Source organism: Oncorhynchus mykiss, chromosome 22 (assembly GCF_057628025.1).
Source record: "Oncorhynchus mykiss isolate SJ-2025 chromosome 22, ASM5762802v1, whole genome shotgun sequence".
Lineage (NCBI taxonomy): Eukaryota > Metazoa > Chordata > Actinopteri > Salmoniformes > Salmonidae > Oncorhynchus > Oncorhynchus mykiss.
Genome location: NC_143043.1, coordinates 27,595,840 through 27,614,677, shown reverse-complemented (window position 1 = coordinate 27,614,677; position 18,838 = coordinate 27,595,840). Strand labels below are relative to the sequence as shown.

Sequence of the window (18,838 nt, the reverse complement as noted above, 5' to 3'; positions counted from 1 at the left end):
ATCCCAATTAAACCTCTGTTTAAAGGCCTACGTGTTTGTCCCAAACATGATATGAGAGGGAAAGGATAGAAGAGGATAAGAGAGAAGGAAGATGTTAGAGAGAGGTATACAGACTTCCTTGTCCTTCCATGCATTCTCCCCTGCTGGGTCTCCAGCAGTGTCTCACTGTTCAGCAACATGCAACAACACTCCCCAGTGATTATTTCACTCACACACACTTATTTTTACACATCTGAACACACACCTCTCCCAGTGACCCCAGACTCACATGTACATTTCTGTTACACATCTTAACAGGCGCACCACCCCTGAGGAGTTGATACACAGGCAGACACACACACACACTTTCTCTAGATTGTAGAAACACAGATGCACACGCATGAATGCACACTTACCAGGCACACCGCTCCTGCCCAGACCATATCACACACACACACACATACATACATACACAAATATTCTCACACTCAAACAGGCACGGAAATGTAGCAGGCCTGTAGCTAACCTCCAGCAATCATACATGCCCTCTCGCACAAACACTCAGACACACACACTCCTGCATGAATACACATTCAACAGGTCTCGTGCTCCTCCTTGGTTGAGAGAACCCATGCCTTCTGCTGCTCTATGAAGAAATGCACGTTACCAAACTGGGTGGTAGAGAAATGCTCCTCAACAACAATCTCTTTCAGCCATTTTGTAGGCTATTTTATGAATTACTAGTTTTAGGGGAGGTCTGTGTTGTTTGAGCTACGTGTACTGTAGGAGTTAACTCTAGGTAACTTAAAAGCATCCTGAGAAATTACTCTAATTTGAGTTTAGATTGGAACATATAGCATGTAGAGAATTAGAGCATATGACACTTTATACAAAGGGTGGGTTAAATCCTTTCATCTTCTCTTCCAGTCCTCTATCTCATACCTCGTTATTATGTAAACAATGGACCCATTAAAACTGATCCTCATTAATTTCAAATAGCTTTCACTTTCCATCACTGCTTAATTTTAACTTATTTTTTATGTGCCAGAATTACTTTCTGAAACTGAGTACAAATGTAGATGTCCTAAATGATGAGTCGTATAACATTAACATTGTTTTGAAACACTTAACACATTTCTGGAAACTGAGATTTAATTTAGCTCACTCGAAGTAAAAAGAGACAGCAGGAGTTGAAACTGTAGAACCCAGTTCCTACATTTAAATATAAAAATTGATTTTTTCAAATAAAAGTATGCTACATTTTATCTCTAGGACCCTCAGGATGGCAAATCAGAGCAAGATTACTGAATATAAGTACATGATTTACCTTCAGAGGTGAATGTATCAAACCAGTTGCCGTGATAAAAGTGTTTTGTTGTTGTGCACTGTCCTCAAACAATAGCATGGTATGTTTTCACTGTAAACTGGACACCGCAGTTAGATTAACAATAATTTAAGCTTTCTGCCCATATAAGACATGTCTATATCCCGGAATGTTGGCTGTTGTTTACAACGTCATTCTAGTCACATTAGTGCACGTTAGCAACAGAAAAACAACCAAACAAATACATTATCCTACAGACATGTAGTACACCATACACAGTTTGACAATATATACTTTTAGTGTATAATATACAAGGGGTGGGTCTAATCCTGAATGCTGATTGGTTAAAACCGTATTCCAGCCAGTGTCTATTCCACAAGTTACCACCGGTTAAATCTGTGACGTTAAAATGCCTATTTACTCTGTTCCATCTGACTGCTCAATCCACTGTCTCATCAGCCCAGCCAAGCAATTTAGAAACTTGATCTCCACTATAAAAAGCATCTAGACATTATCTCACATTTCTTTTAGTGTAATATTTAGTTTTCAACGGCGGAGATTTGTATAAACCTTGCTGTCTCTCCAATATTTTCAATATTGTTTCAATATTCATATTCGATCTCCAGCTGACCAATAGTAATGAACATGTTGGGAGTCTGGACGAGACAGACATGCAGGCAGCGTTTCTCAGCCAGTCGAAATCATGAATCAGCTGGCAACATTGTTATGGATATGTACAAAGAAATTGAAAAAAAGGTCCAACGAAACGAAGTGCAGCTAGTTTGCAGTCTTTCCAGCTTCAGTTTGAATTTATTGTGTTACCTGTGTTATTGGCTAGCTCCTCTGAACAAATGTTCTATGCCTGGCGAAATTGCGCCTCATTAGCTCATTGTTATGGATGTCCAGTATCCAAATAAATGTCACTAGAAAACAGCTTAAACAAATGCAAATGTTGCTACTTTGCTATTATTCTAGCTGCAATTTTTGATGTGACCGTAAGTTAGCCGTAGTTGGCTAGGTAGCAAGCAAGGGATAAGAACATTGCCAGCCAGTATGTCAATGGAACATTTAGAACGAATGGGTTGCATCCATAGATACAGAACAAAATTACTGAACAACTGGGTCTCTAGCAAACAAACCGGTAACTAGCAAACAAAACAACCTGCCGACTTGGGTAGTAACCCTAGATTTGTATCGGGACTATATCTTGTGGAAGGCTGAAATAGTTTAATAAATTAATTTTTTTTAAATTATGAAAATATGTCAATCATTATTTGAATATGAGACCGACTGGCTCGATTCGGTCTTATGTAGCAACATTTGAAATTGTGTTTTTTACATTGGATAAAAGCAGAGGCTCAGATATACAAAATGGTATATCATACACTACAGTTGAGGAACAATGGGAAAGTCATTTGAAAGTTGCTAAACTTGTAACCTCACTTTTGAGAAAATTAACCTTGAATATTTTGGTACACCTACTGGAGAGCTCTTCTTTGTCTACACCCATTTATCATCGTTCACACCCTAAAGCCTTAGCCCCACCCATCTCTTTAAGGATTCACATGTGAGACCATGTACTCAACAACCAAGGATTTCAAGACTAAAGGCTGGTTTATGATCTGGAGTGCCAGAGTGCGCTCTGGGCGTTCATAAACTCAAAGCGCTGTCAGATTGTCCATTCGTTAATCAGAGCATTTTGCTCTCGTAGCGTTCAGAGCACACACTGTACGCTCTGGCCGAGGAATAGGGTTGATCCATGTATTCTGACCTAACAACAGCAGTCAAGTACCCAAGCTGACTGGCTAACATTGGCTAGCTTGCTAGCTACATCCAGACACAAATGAGACAACAGCCCACTCTGACCATTTTACTCTGGTTAGGCTGTTTTTATGTTATCCAGAGCATTGGTGACTGCAACTGTGCTGCTGGCAATAATTGAATTACGCTTTTTTTCCAACGTTCACTGACACCGGCCATATTCAACGGGTGTTGAGCATTCAGAAATGTGTCAGTTATTCTGCGCTCTGGCATACTCAGACGACAGTGTTCTGAAATCGGAGTAGATAGCCAGTGCAAATTTACCAGCTACGTCTATCGACAGATGTCGCATTGACATCATGAAGATTCTATTGAAATGGTTACTTGCATAGTGGAGTCTTTTGTTTAGACATGTAACTAGTTAGCTAAACAATGAACCAAAGTCCCAACTCATAACGTTACAACAGTTAGCTGCAGGGAGCTAAATAACAAGGTTTAATGTTAGCTAGCTAACATTAGGCTAGAACTACAATGCAAATGGCTCTGAGATACTAATACAACTACACAGATCATACACTAGCGAGCCAGCCAGCTAACGTTATCTTGTAGCTAACAGTACACTTTAACTTGAAATGTAAGCGACTTTCTCGACTTCATCCCGGGCCTAACAACATCCGTGCCAATATGTCCTCCAAACACCGGCTTCACTGGCATTAGGATAAGTTTAATGTATTGAGACTGTGTAAGGAAGGATGGTAGAGCTTATTGGACTGAGCTGTCAGCTCTGTAGATGTAAGGGGCAACCGAATGTCTGTACACACACACACACACACACACACACACACACACACACACCTGCTGAGATGGCAGAATCACAGCAAACTCTGGCAAACAATACAACGTGTTGTCTCTTAGTCCCTCTCCCCTCTCTCTCCATTTCTCTCTCTCTTTCTCGTTCTCTCTCTCCTTTTCTCCCTGTCTCTCTCTATTTATTTATTTACTTATTTTAATTTCACCTTTATTTAACCAGGTAGGCTAGTTGAGAACAAGTTCTCATTTACAACTGCGACCTGGCCAAGATAAAGCAAAGTAGTTTGACACAAACAACACAGAGTTACACATGGAATAAACAAACATACAGTCAATAATAAAGTAGAAAAGAAAGTATATACAGTGCCTTGCGAAGTATTCGGCCCCCTTGAACTTTGCGACCTTTTGCCACATTTCAGGCTTCAAACATAAAGATATAAAACTGTATTTTTTTTGTGAAGAATCAACAACAAGTGGGACACAATCATGAAGTGGAACAACATTTATTGGATATTTCAAACTTTTTTAACAAATCAAAAACTGAAAAATTGGGCGTGCAAAATTATTCAGCCCCCTTTAAATTAATACTTTGTAGCGCCACCTTTTGCTGCGATTACAGCTGTAAGTCGCTTGGGGTATGTCTCTATCAGTTTTGCACATCGAGAGACTGACATTTTTTCCCATTCCTCCTTGCAAAACAGCTCGAGCTCAGTTGGAGTTGGATGGAGAGCATTTGTGAACAGCAGTTTTCAGTTCTTTCCACAGATTCTCGATTGGATTCAGGTCTGGACTTTGACTTGGCCATTCTAACACCTGGATATGTTTATTTTTGAACCATTCCATTGTAGATTTTGCTTTATGTTTTGGATCATTGTCTTGTTGGAAGATAAATCTCCGTCCCAGTCTCAGGTCTTTTGCAGACTCCATCAGGTTTTCTTCCAGAATGGTTCTGTATTTGGCTCCATCCATCTTCCCATCAATTTTAACCATCTTCCCTGTCCCTGCTGAAGAAAAGCAGGCCCAAACCATGATGCTGCCACCACCATGTTTGACAGTGGGGATGGTGTGTTCAGGGTGATGCGCTGTGTTGCTTTTACGCCAAACATAACGTTTTGCATTGTTGCCAAAAAGTTCAATTTTGGTTTCATCTGACCAGAGCACCTTCTTCCACATGTTTGGTGTGTCTCCCAGGTGGCTTGTGGCAAACTTTAAACGACACTTTTTATGGATATCTTTAAGAAATGGCTTTCTTCTTGCCACTCTTCCATAAAGGCCAGATTTGTGCAATATACGACTGATTGTTGTCCTATGGACAGAGTCTCCCACCTCAGCTGTAGATCTCTGCAGTTCATCCAGAGTGATCATGGGCCTCTTGGCTGCATCTCTGATCAGTCTTCTCCTTGTATGAGCTGAAAGTTTAGAGGGACGGCCAGGTCTTGGTAGATTTGCAGTGGTCTGATACTCCTTCCATTTCAATATTATCGCTTGCACAGTGCTCCTTGGGATGTTTAAAGCTTGGGAAATCTTTTTGTATCCAAATCCGGCTTTAAACTTCTTCACAACAGTATCTCGGACCTGCCTGGTGTGTTCCTTGTTCTTCATGATGCTCTCTGCGCTTTTAACGGACCTCTGAGACTATCACAGTGCAGGTGCATTTATACGGAGACTTGATTACACACAGGTGGATTGTATTTATCATCATTAGTCATTTAGGTCAACATTGGATCATTCAGAGATCCTCACTGAACTTCTGGAGAGAGTTTGCTGCACTGAAAGTAAAGGGACTGAATAATTTTGCACGCCCAATTTTTCAGTTTTTGATTTGTTAAAAAAGTTTGAAATATCCAATAAATGTCGTTCCACTTCATGATTGTGTCCCACTTGTTGTTGATTCTTCACAAAAAAATACAGTTTTATATCTTTATGTTTGAAGCCTGAAATGTGGCAAAAGGTCGCAAAGTTCAAGGGGGCCGAATACTTTCGCAAGGCACTGTATACATTGTGTGCAAATGAGGTGAGATAATGGAGGTAAGGCAATAAATAGGCCATGGTGGCGAAGTAATTACAATTTAGCAATTAAACACTGGAATTGTAGATGTGCAGAAGATGATGTGCAAGTAGAGATACTGGTGTGCAAAGGAGCAAGATAAATAAATAAATACAGTATAGGGAGGAGGTATTTGGATGGGTTATTTACGGATGGGCTATGTAGAGGTGCAGTGATCTGTGAGCTGCTCTGACAGTTGGTGCTTAAAGCTAGTGAGGGAGATGTCTCCCCAGCTTCAGTGATTTTTCAGTTCGTTCCAGTCATTGGCAGCAGAGAACTGGAAGGAAAGGCGGCCAAAGAAAGAATTGGCTTTGGGGGTGACCAGTGAGACATACCTGCCAGCGCGTGCTACAAGTGGTTGCTGCTATGGTGACCAGTGAGCTGAGATAAGGCGGGGCTTTACCTAGCAAAGACTTGTAGATGACCTGGAGCCAGTGTGTTTGGCGACGAGTATGAAGCAAGGGCCAGCCAACGAGAGGGTACAGGTTGCAGTGGTGGGTAGTATATGGGGCTTTGGTGGCACTGTGATAGATGGCACTGTGATAGACTGCATCCAGTTTGTTGAGTAGAGTGTTGGAGGCTATTTTGTAAATGACATCGCCGAAGTCGAGGATCGGTAGGATGGTCAGTTTTACGAGGGTATGTTTGGCAGCCTGAGGGAAGGATGCTTTGTTGCGAAATAGGAAGCCGATTCTATATCCTCCTCCGGTTGCTAATTGTTTTCCTCTACCTGGTAAAAAAAAACTTATGTCAGTAGGATGATGTGTATTGACTTTGCTGAAGGTTCAAAGTATCCTAACAAAGTGCTCCACTCTGGAATTACACATTCAGGGACAAATCAAATCAAATGTTATTGGTCACATACACATGGTTAGCATTCCCATAATGAATGAGTGCTGTACCTGGGAGTTAATGAAGGATTCTTGGTATTCCTTGGGAAGCGAGCAGGGGGAGTGGGGCAGGAATAGATCTATCCAGGAAGTGGCTCCTAATGATATGTCTCTTTTCTCATTTCAGTTTGATATGGATTAATAAAACATCTCAGATGGCATGAGTCTGGCTGGGTATCAGATGACCCTCTATTCACCATATATTAATCCAGGCTATCGGCCAGAGACACACTACACTAGGGGGTTATTTGGACTCAACCTCTATAGGAATGTTCACAGGCTCAAACACACAAGGATGTTGCTTCTCCGTAGGCAGACGTTCAGGAGAGACCGAGGGTATCAGTGTATCAGTGTTTGGCATTTCATATATCAGCATCTAGAAGACGCCCTTTGGAAGGCCGGCCCACCTCACCTCACCCAGTCATGGTAACATTTCCTTTTGGAGTGAGCCGTAAAGCGAAGAGAAGGACTTGGCCTTGCATCTATTATTATTACATGATAAGGAATACAATCGCAGCTGATTCCTATCTCGGCCAAGGCCAAACTCATTTGCATCATCAGCATCACATCCCCCTGCAACAGGACATCTTTGGAAACTGTTATGGGGAGATAAAGAGGGGATATTACAGCTGACGTTTTCACCTCTTCACCCCTCCATTCTCCCTGTTCAGCTGGTCAGTCTAATTACCTGGGCTACAGGACAGCACAGCCTTGCATTCAGGACCTCACAGGATTGTGTGTGCGTGCGTGCGTGCGTGTGCGCGTGCGTGCGTGTATTTTCTATGTCTTGGCCTACCAACTTTCTAAACTGCAGTCTCTACATCGATATGTGGGAGTAATTCCATTCTATGCATCTCTCATTTTCATTTGTTTTCTTTTTTTTCACTTTTGTCACCAATTTGCTAGTAGTGCGTTCCCACAAATCTCCCAGCAGCCGCAGTCTTGACGGTGAAAAGCCCAATGATCCGAGCATTCCAGCTTCGTTCGTAATTTATTCATTTGCTGTTTCCCCACAGTCACTCACCCGCAATAAGCCGTCTGAAAAGTCCAGCGAACATTTTCTCTGCCGAGCAAAAATGGGATTGTGGATGACTGATCACAAATCTTATATCCATTGTCCCGCTCTGTGTTAATACACACAGGTCTGCACGCACCGTCTATCTCTCTCTCCCTCACACACATACGCATACATTTGCATGCGCACAAAGCTACACACACTATATCCATGGAGTCCCACTGTGCGCACACACACACACACACACACACACACACACACATGCACGACTTATATCCATAGAATCCCACACTGCTAAAGGTTACTACAAGCTTCACTCTGTTGATCTACGTGCATGTGGATGGAGTGGGATTTTTGGAGTAGCGGACACCTTTTGGTAAAATGATATCCTCCCCAGTCCCAGTCCCACTCCCAGTCCCACTCCCACTCCAAGTCCCAGTCCAAGTCCCAGTCCCTATCCCAGTCCCAGTCCAACTCCAAGTCCCAGTCCCAGTCCCACTCCCACTCCCAGTCCCACTCCAAGTCCCAGTCCCACTCCAAGTCCCAGTCCCAGTCCCACTCCAAGTCCCAGTCCCACTCCCAGTCCCACTCCAAGTCCCAGTCCCAGTCCCACTCCAAGTCCCAGTCCCAGTCCCACTCCAAGTCCCAATCCCACTCCCAGTCCCACTCCAAGTCCCAGACCCACTCCAAGTCCCAATCCCACTCCCAGTCCCACTCCAAGTCCCAGTCCCACTCCCAGTCCCATTCACAAGAGGGCGTTAGCAAAGTTTTTTATTTTTGTCTTTTAATTTTGTGAAAGGAATGATCAGTCGCCTTCCCTTGTTGCTTTTAGCTAGCTGCCTTTAGCCTGGCTAAAAACATAGCAAGCTAGCTAGCTTCCCACATCTCCATGTGTAACAATCTGATTTATAATTTTAAAAAATATGCCAAGACAAATGTTCTTATTCTTGCCAATATAAGCTAAAACATTATCCCAGTTTGAGATTCATTCCCATATCATCTAAACATAGAACTTCATCATGTTTTGATCAGGGAGAAAACATTACATGGTTACCTAATAGGCTACAGCAGGCTCTATCCTTTCACAATCGCCTGTTGTCACTAGTTATTACTTTTAAACAAAATACTTTTGAAACAACTGTGGGAAGCATTGGAGTCAACTTGGGCCAGCATCCCTGTGGAACGCTTTCCACACCTTGTAGTGTTATGTTTTGTACACTCAGTATTCACATTTATGTTTTCTTATGTAATTCCATGCAAATTATGCCTGATTCAAGCTACTAAACTGGAACATAAGTGTAGTAAAACAAACCTAGAGAGACAGTCATATCCACTTAACTGGTACAAGCTCCTCAACTTGATAGCTTGCAGCATTCATTTGAAAGCAAATACTTATAGGAACTTTTTCAATGTTGGAGATCTTCAGGGAGTAATGGATGGCGCTCTGTATTTCCTGAGATGAGTTGTGGTGCCGCTGTTGCTGCAGCAGTCACAAAGACAGACCTGTTGACACATCAATGAGATGGTGAATCATCAGTTATCGAATATCGGACACCAAGCACACTCATCACGATAGACGTGCCTAAACACACTTATATAGGCATGCACACACACACACGCACACACGTATGCACACACACACACGCAAACACGCATGCACACACGCATGCACCCACGCACACACGCTCACACAAAAATACCTATACATGCATAAAGACAAACATTTTATATTTCACTGAAAGTGTGTGTCACAGGTCACAGGAAGTAGCGTCTAGAAGAAGTGTGTGGGTTGAGAGTGTGTGGGATCTCCTATCTGCCTCCTCACTGTGTGTGTGTGGTAATAAAGTGTTTTCTTGGTCTTTGCTGTACTGATAAAGGCTGGGTTTTCCCTACTGCCCTCTCCTGGTCTCCATGGCGATTGATGGTGATTGTGTTTCCTCTTTGTCCTTTTCCGGCACAGGCACTTATTCTCTTTCTCTATGTGTCTCACTCTCTCTGCGTGTCTCTGTTTGTGTGTGTCTCTCTCCTCTCTCTCTCTCTGTTCAAATTCTGTTTCTTTTATACCCCCTCCGACCTCTTCCCTCCGTCCATCTTTTCAGGACAGGTTTTCATATCCATGTGAGCCTTCTTGGCTAAACAACCAGTTTTTCTAATTTCTTCCCTTCATTTCGTGGCTGTGTTAGTGCGGTGTCTGAGGCAGATCAGTGTTTTCTGGGTTATGAGTCTGTTCCAAGCCTCCCTCACTCTCTCTCTGTTTAAATGGCGTCTCCAACTGAATCCACATAATTAATGTATTTCTCCATAAAGAAATGGTAATTAAAGTAATGAGATTTTCAGAGTCAAATGTAGCATGCCAAGGAAGGAGAGGAGCACGTTGCTCTAGTGTGTGTGTGTGTGTGTGTGTGTGTCTGTTGTCACTCACTCACTCTCTCTCTCTCTCTCTCTCTCTCTCTCTCTCTCTCTCTCTCTCTCTCTCTCTCTCTCTCTCTCTCTCTCTCTCTTTCCCTCTCTTTCCCTGTCTCTTTCCCTCTCTCTCTCTATCCCTCTCATATTCTGTCCTCGTGTCTCTACTTTAGTTTACTCACCACATGATTAGCTATAGGATCACCAGTCGTGTAATTATGTACGAAGCGGTTTGATATTTAATTAGAATGGTATGAGTATCCAGTGTAATTGGTGCTGTGTGATTACCTGTTAACAATGTAAACACTCATGTCTAAGAGCCCGTGACCGCCCCTCTCCAACCAACGTCAGACAACCCACCCACTCACACATTAAGTACATTAACCCTGACACATTCAGCACATACACACACTCACACAGCTGTGCTCTACACACATACATACACACAACAACATGATATACACACACAAACAAACACACATACATACCTATGTCTTTCACCCACCCACAAATACACATATATTATCGACCCACACATACACACAACTTCGATGTACACACCAGGTTTTAATGTCCGGTGCACAAGTACAGTGAAATGCCTTTCTTGCAAACTCCAAACCCCACAATGCAGTAATCAATATCAATGTGGCACTAAAAATATCATAAGGTAGAACCAGAACACACAAGACATTTTAAATGAGAAATAAGAAGAACACTAGAAAGTAAGAAGCTGTACAGTATATACAGGGTCAGTTCCAATACCATATTTACAATGTGCAGGGATATTGCAATGATAGAGGTAGATATGTATGTATAGGGGTAAGGTGACTAGGCATCAGGATATATGAAAAACAGAGTAGGAGCAGCATAAAGTATGATTGTATGTGAGTGTGTGTATTTGTGTGTTGGATTCAGTATAAATATGTGTGCATGTTATGCGTGTTGGAGTGTCATTTCCACATCCTGTAAGTGTGCAAAGTGACAGTGAAAAAATACATTAAAATACAAGGATCAACTCAGATAGTCCTTGTGGCCATTCTGTTAGCTATTTAGCAGTCTTATGGTTTGAGGATAGAAGCTGTTCAGGAGCCTGTTGGTGTCAGACTTGATGCATCGGTACCACTTGCCATGCTGACGCAGAAAGAACAGCCTATGGCTTGGGTGGCTGGAGCCTGACTATCTTCCGAGCCTTCCTTTCACTCCGCCTGATCAAGAGGTCCTGGGTGGCAGGGAGCTTGGCCCCAGTGATGTACTGGACTGTCCACACTGCCCTCTGTAGCGCCATGCGATAGAGGGCAGTGGTGTTGCCATACCAAGTAGTGATGCAGCCAGTCAAGATACTCACAATTGTGCAGCTGTATAACTTTTTTAGAGGAGTTGAAGGCCCGTGCCCAACCTTTTCAACTTCCTGAGGGGGGAAGAGGCGCTGTTGCGCCTTCTTCACGACTGTGCTGTGTGAGTGGACCATTTTAAGTGATTTGGACACCTAGGAACTTAAATGAGTGGTGTTAGCAAGTTTTTTCCAATGTTAGGCTACTGTGTACCCATTGTACATAAGCGTGATGAGAAGAGGTGATGATGATTGAACCATACTATACTCCTAGTAGTAAGACTCTGATGTTACTGCATCAATAGTAACATCAGCTTGGAATTATGTAACTCCACAAACACAGCCAGACAGAACCAAAGCAATGCTCCCAAATAGCAGCAGAGAGAGAGTGAGAGCGAGAGAGAGCGAGAGAGAGAGAGAGAGAGAGAGAGAGAGGAAGCGATTGAGAAGTACAGAAAGAGAGAGAGAGAGAGAGGAAGCGATTTAGAAGTACAGAAAGAGAGAGAGAGAGAGAGAGGAAGCGATTGAGAGGTACAGAAAGAGAGAGAGGGAGAGAGAGAGAGAGAGAGAGAGAGAGAGAAAGAGAGGAAGCGATTGAGAAGTACAGAAAGAGAGAGAGAGAGAGAGAGAGAGAGAGAGAGAGAGGAAGCGATTGAGAGGTACAGAAAGAGAGAGAGAGAGGAAGCGATTGAGAAGTACAGAAAGAGAGAGAGAGAGAGGAAGCGATTGAGAAGTACAGAAAGAGAGAGAGAGAGGGGGGTGGGGTTGGTAATAAAGCTAAAGATAGGGGCCCACTGAGGACAGTCTGAGGAGCAGACGTTAATGAAGGACTAACGAACTGCCCTGAGTAAAAACCCAGCACAGCACCACTCCACACACACAACAATGTAATTAGTCTTCGGTTTGTGTGTGTGCATGTGTGTATCTCATTTTTACTCTTTCATAACTTACTTAGAAGTTGTTCCAAATGTAAAATGTCAAAGTGTTTAAGGTTAAGTTCAGGCATTAACACTGAATGGTTAATGTAAGCATAAAGGTTTGGGAACAAAATCTAAAAAGCCTCTTTATATCGCTGGATTCAAATGTTCAAACTTTGGAATTAGAGACAGATGCTTATGCTTCTGCCATCCCCGCCCACACCTCACTACCAACATCTGAACCTAAATGAAGGTAACAGTGTTCAGTGTTGCCCCTAGTGGCCAGTTTCCACATCATTTCCCGATGTCCTCAGACATGGATGGACGTGGAATACTGACTTGTATCATGGGTGACCTGTCTGTGTAGTGAGCTAGGAGGTACATTCATAGAGCCGTCATTATTGCAATCCAAACTCTGAAGAACACACACCTGCACACCTACACACACAGACATACACACACACTGTCTCTGTGTCTTTAAAATGGTAAGTGGTGTACATACATGATCTCTCCTTGAAGAGCTGAACCCATCTCTCCCAAAACACACAAAGGCTTTTAGCAGCAATAAAGTGTTCTGTGTTCTCCTGGTTCCCCGGGGAAAACGTTTCCACATTCCGCCAGCCAGCCAGCCAGCCAGCCAGCCAGCCAGCCAGCCAGCCAGCCAGCCAGCCAGCCAGCCAGCCAGCCAGCCAGCCAGCCAGCTGCCCTGACATCCACCGTCTGGATGATTAGCATCATTAGAACATCAGCTCTACTACTCAATGAGACACACACACACACTCGCACACACACACTCGCACACACACACACACACACACACACACCCACACACACACACACACACACACACACACACACACACACACACACACACATACAAACACACACACACACACACACACACACACACACACACACACACACACACACACACACACACACACACACACTCACTGTATCTGTCTCTCTCTTTCTCTCTCTCATACTTGATGAGACACTCATCCCATGATGTCTGTTCAAACACGAAACACCATTCACTGGTGTCATGTCTCTGTCAAAACACTGACTCATTTATTAGTATATAAGTAGGCCAAGCAAATTGCATGTCGATTCTATGGCCAATAGAGAGTAATGTTGCTCTGTATTGAAAGATAACGGAGAATAAGGGAAGAAAGGAGATGAAGGAGGAGGAGAGAGGGGGGGAAGAGAGAGAGAAGGAGGGAAGAGAGAGAGAGGGAGGGAAGAGAGAGAGAGGGAGGGAAGAGAGGAGAGAGGGAAAAGAGAGAGAGGGAAGAGAGAGAGGGGGAGGGAAGAGAGGAGAGAGGGAAGAGAGAGAGAGGGAGGGAAGAGAGAGAGGAAAGAGAGGAGAGAGGGGGGGAAGAGAGGAGAGAGGGAGGGAAGAGAGGAGGGAGGGAAGAGGGAAGAGAGGAGAGAGGGAGGGAAGAGAGGAGAGAGGGAAGAGAGGAGAGAGGGAGGGAAGAGAGAGAGAGGAAGGGAAGAGAGAGAGAGGGAGGGAAGAGAGAAGAGAGGGAAGAGACGAGAGAGGGAGGGAAGAGAGAGAGGGAGGGAAGAGAGGAGAGAGGGAAGAGAGGAGAGAGAGAGGGAGGGAAGAGAGGAAGAGAGGGAAGAGACGAGAGAGGGAGGGAAGAGAGAGAGGGAGGGAAGAGAGGAGAGAGGGAAGAGAGGAGAGAGGGAGGGAAGAGAGAGAGAGGGAGGGAAGAGAGAGAGAGGGAGGGAAGAGAGGAGATAGGGAAGAGAGGAGAGAGGGAAGAGAGGAAAGAGGGAGGGAAGAGAGGGAGAGGGAGGGAAGAGAGGAGATAGGGAGGGAAGAGAGAGAGAGAGGGAGGGAGAGAGAGGGAGGGAAGAGAGGAGAGAGGGAGGGAAGAGAGAGAGAGAGGGAGGGAAGAGATGAGAGAGGGAGGGAGGGAAGAGAGGGGGGAGGGAGGGAAGAGAGAGAGGGAGGGAAAGAGAGAGAGAGAGGGAGGGAAGAGAGAGGGAGGGAAGAGAGGAGAGAGGGAGGGAGGGAGAGAGGGAGGGGAGGAGGAGGGAAGAGAGATAGGGAGAGAAGAGAGAGAGAGAGGGAGGGAAGAAAGGAGAGAGGGAGGGAAGAGAGAGAGATCTAGTGTATGTGTTGTCTTTGCTTTGGCAACAAGAGATGTGCTTTGCTGTCACTCCACCGAAGTCCATTAGTTCATTTTGAATGTGACATGACCACCAATGCTGCACCATCCCTTCCTGCTAGTCTGTTTTCTGGTTGCATGTCAACGCTTAATTGCTTTTAGAGGGTTCTGGTTTAGTGTCAGGGAGAGTTAAGACAACAGAGTATTTGAGGAAGCTGACTTCATGTGCTGCTGGAGGACTGTATGTACTTTTAGGAGTTTTCTACTTCAGAGAAGCTCACAAACTTTCTCTCTCTCTCTCTCTCTCTCTCTCTCTCTCTCTCTCTCTCTCTCTCTCTCTCCCTCTCTGTCTCTCTCTCTCTCCCTCTCTGTCTCTCTCTCTCTCCCTCTCTGTCTCTCTCTCTCTCTCCCTCTCTCTCTCTCTCTCTCTCTCTCTCTCCCTCTCTGTCTCTCTCTCTATCTCGATCAATGCCTCTCCCTCCCTCAGTCTATACTCTTATGAACAGGGCCTATGACTTTACCAAAGCAAGGTTCTGTAGTAGTAAAGTGGTGTTGACAATGGCATGGTATTCTAGTGTTTGAGGGTAATATCTAACATGTCAGAGCTATGTGTTTCTTCATTCCAGCTCCTCTGACTGACAAGCCACCAAAGATCCTTTATCCTTCTGAGAACAAGATCAGCAACATGGAGCTGCAGCTAGGTAAGAGCTTGGGCTTTATTATCTGTAGGAGCTGTGTGTGTGCGTGTGCGTGCCTTTATTTGCTGTCAGGTGTGTGATGAGGCTACTAATCTGAACAGGTTTGTTTCAGTGCGCTATGGACTGTGCGCTTCACCAAACCTCTCCTTTTCTCTCTCTATCTGTGGTCCTGCTGTGTTTTACTCTATAATCTCTGAATCTCTCTCTCTCTCCTCTGTGGTGCTGTATACTAGAGTTGTGGCTGTGTGTACTCCAGAGAGAGAGAGAAAGAGACCCAGAACAAGAGCTGCATCGCTACACATCTGAGAAAGCGATGACTTCACACATCCTCTCAGTCTATAACTTCCCTTTCTCAGACAGATTGATGATGACAGTTTTACCTCTGGAAGAAGAACACTGACACTGTAACAAACAAACAAAATCTGTGTATGCAAATGGGGTTTACAAATGGTGCTTATGCTAATGTCCCGGTTCTGTTTCCTCAACAATGACATCTCCATATGGTGCCAGTGTTGTGTAGCGTGGTCGTCCACACGGAGAGGAGGTGGCTTACACTACCGCTGTTTGTCTTTGTTGACAGGGGTCACCCTGGGTGAGGTGTGTGTGTGTGACAGCATATTGCCTGAGTTCTGGGCACAGTCAGATGTCCACATGGTGTTTGCCGCTGTCTGAATGGCTAAACAGCTTCCCTTTGTCTGTCAGGGTGAAAGGCATCAGACGGCAGGCAGATACAGTGTGTCTGTGTGTTGCTCTACAGAGTGCTTTGCAGAGACAATGCCACTCCTGTCTTTGGTGTTTTGTTGTTGTTTGGGAGACAGGTGGGTTATTTAAGCAATAAGGCCCAAGGTGGTGTGGCATATGGCCAATATACCAAAAACACCCGAGGTGCCTTATTGCTGTTATAAACTAGGTCCCAATGTCATTAGAGCAGTAAAAATACATGTTTTGTCATACCCATGGTATATGGTCTGATATACCACAGCTTTCAGCCAACATGTCTGACCAAGTGCGAATAGACTACCTTTAATGGACTGACATATATGCAAGCCAGTACACACACACAAACAAACACACACACACACACACACACACACAAAAACAAACACACAAGTATACCCGGGTGCGTGGGTGCGTGTATATGTGTGTATGGTGTTGTCCACAAGGCTCCCAGCAGAGAGAGGGACGTTCAGAGACACTGAGATAAATATTTTACAGCTTGACTCCATTTTGTTTTTCTCACACACTTTCACAGAGCAGGGATGAAGAAGCCTCTCCCTCCAGATGCGCTTCTCTTTTATTTAGTTGTGTTTATTTATTCTCCTCTTTCTTAATATTTGTCGAGTCATGCCCCTAGCAGCTTTATGGAGCGATATGGCAGATTTACTGTGGGGAGCCGGCAGCACTGAGGGCGTCCCTGATGGAGAGAGGGAGGAGAGGAAGTGAGAGGGGAGAGTACAAGGGGGGTGGAGATAGAGAGATAAAGAAAAACAGGAGAGAGGGAGAGAGAGAGAGAAATCAAAAGAGAAAGGCATAAAGAGAGTCATAGAGAGAGAGAAAGGGAGAGAGATAGTGTGGGTAGCCAATATGGAGGCAGGAGGAAGAGAGAGAGGGATGGAAGGAGAGAGGGATGGAAGGAATAAATGAAGGAGGGAAGAAGGGCAGTAAAAGCAGTGACATAAGCAGAGGGATAAATCTGCAGCGAGACAGAGAGAGAGTTGTCGGGAAACACGGACCACTTTATCTCCTCTACAAAGCTGCTAGCCAATGCAGCTCTAACCTACCCACAATATAGCTTTAGAGAAACACACTCTCACACACTCATTGTACATAGGTACACACATACATACACGCACACACAGTTTTCCTAGTCAGGGCAAGTATTCCGAAAACCTCTTGTCCCCAGTTCTAACCACTACACCTCAAAATCTGTAACTGCTGTTATTTTCTATATGGGATGACTTGGCTACTCCTCCATTACAGTCAATGGAGTTGTGATTGTACTGTACATTACTAGCTGTATAATGCCCTCTTCCTCCAGAACACCACCTCTACTGCCACCACTACTGTACCTGCAGCAGCAGATATGCTGTCTGCCCCCCCAGGGTTGAGTTGGTGCAGTCCACATTGCCTTTCCAGGAATATGGGGAATGATTCATGCTGTGACGTCCCTGGAGGAGCTTCCGTCATCCCTGAAGACATTCCGATGGGAAGGGAGTGGGACACACTCTAACACACACACACCCCACAACATACACACATTCTCTCTCTCTCTCTCTGTCTGTATGTCTCTCTCTGTCTGTCTCTCTCTCTCTCTCTCTCTCTCTCTCTCCCTCTATCGCTCTCCCTCTCTCTCTTTCTCTCTCTCTCTCTCTCTCCCTCTCACTCTCCCTCCCTCTATCTCTCTCTCTCTCTCTCCCTCTCTCTATCGCTCTCCCTCTCTCTCCCTCTCTCTCTCTCTCTCTCTCTCTCTCACCCTTTGTGATTTGTCATGGTTTCGCTATCCCAGAGGAGAGTGAGAGATTCGCACACGCTCACGCAGCAGTCCACCCAGAACTACACATACTCACACACACACACACACGCACGCACACACACATACACGCACGCACGCACGCACGCATGCACGCACACACACACACACACACACACACACTCCTTGCACCATTTGTAGTGGGAGTGAGTGGGTCACACACACGCTAACGGTGCAGTCCTCTCTAAGCGTGGGATAATTGTAACTGAGGGTTTTACTAGCCCCCAAAGCCAGCAGATGGGAGCACTCTAGTGGAAAGGAATTAGACTCCATTATTTCACAGACCAGGCTCCATCAACACAGGATAGCAGTCAAGAGGCCTGTATCTGGAAGCACAGTCATACATTTTTCACACATACACACACTTTGATGATACACACTTTGGCATTCATCAGAAATATACTGACAATCAGAGTTTGCTGACTAGCCTGGTTTCCATGGTGCTTTAATGGTGGATTTGTGACAAGCATAGAGGGAGGTTGACACACACACACACACACACACCTCCCTGACACACACACACACACTGACACATACTCCAGCTTATAAAACACTAGAGCTTTGATCTGCTACAGTACGGATTCCCTCAGCACAGCCCCCACCCATCCCCCCACTCTCTCACCCTCTCTCGCCCTCCCTCCCGTGCTCTCCCTGCTCTCTGTCTATCCGAGCTCCAGAGGCATCAGTGTGATGTAACCAACAGTCTCCCACTGTGCTGCAGTGTCATCCCCCCCCCCCCCCCCCCAGTAGGAGGAGAGCACATCTATAGAACAAAAGTGTTGTGTTCAACAACACAACTGCTGTGTGGAGACTGAATGTTCCGTGATGTTCAGTAGGACTATTCGGTGTGATGATGCCACTATCGTACACTACAAGGTATGCAGAGCAGAGCTCTGATGATGGTATGAAGGAGATATTAAATGACTGGCCCCCTGCTATACCGCTATAAACCCTCTAACCTTAAGGCGTCCATGTGCTTCCCAGCTGAAACCTTTCAGAGAGCATACAGTATAT

At 44.8% G+C, this 18,838-nt stretch overlaps 1 protein-coding gene across 5 annotated transcripts in view; it reads left to right on the top strand.

Annotated features, from left to right (window-relative positions):
* Nucleotides 1-18,838, top strand: part of LOC110502069 (interleukin-1 receptor accessory protein-like 1) — a 396,352-nt gene that overhangs the window by 273,560 nt on the left and 103,954 nt on the right. For all 5 annotated transcript variants that reach the window (XM_036958963.2, XM_036958961.2, XM_036958962.2 and 2 more), the window contains exon 6: nt 15,223-15,297. In XM_036958963.2, the coding sequence (XP_036814858.1) occupies nt 15,223-15,297 (75 nt within the window). The remainder of the gene's footprint in view (nt 1-15,222; nt 15,298-18,838) is intronic.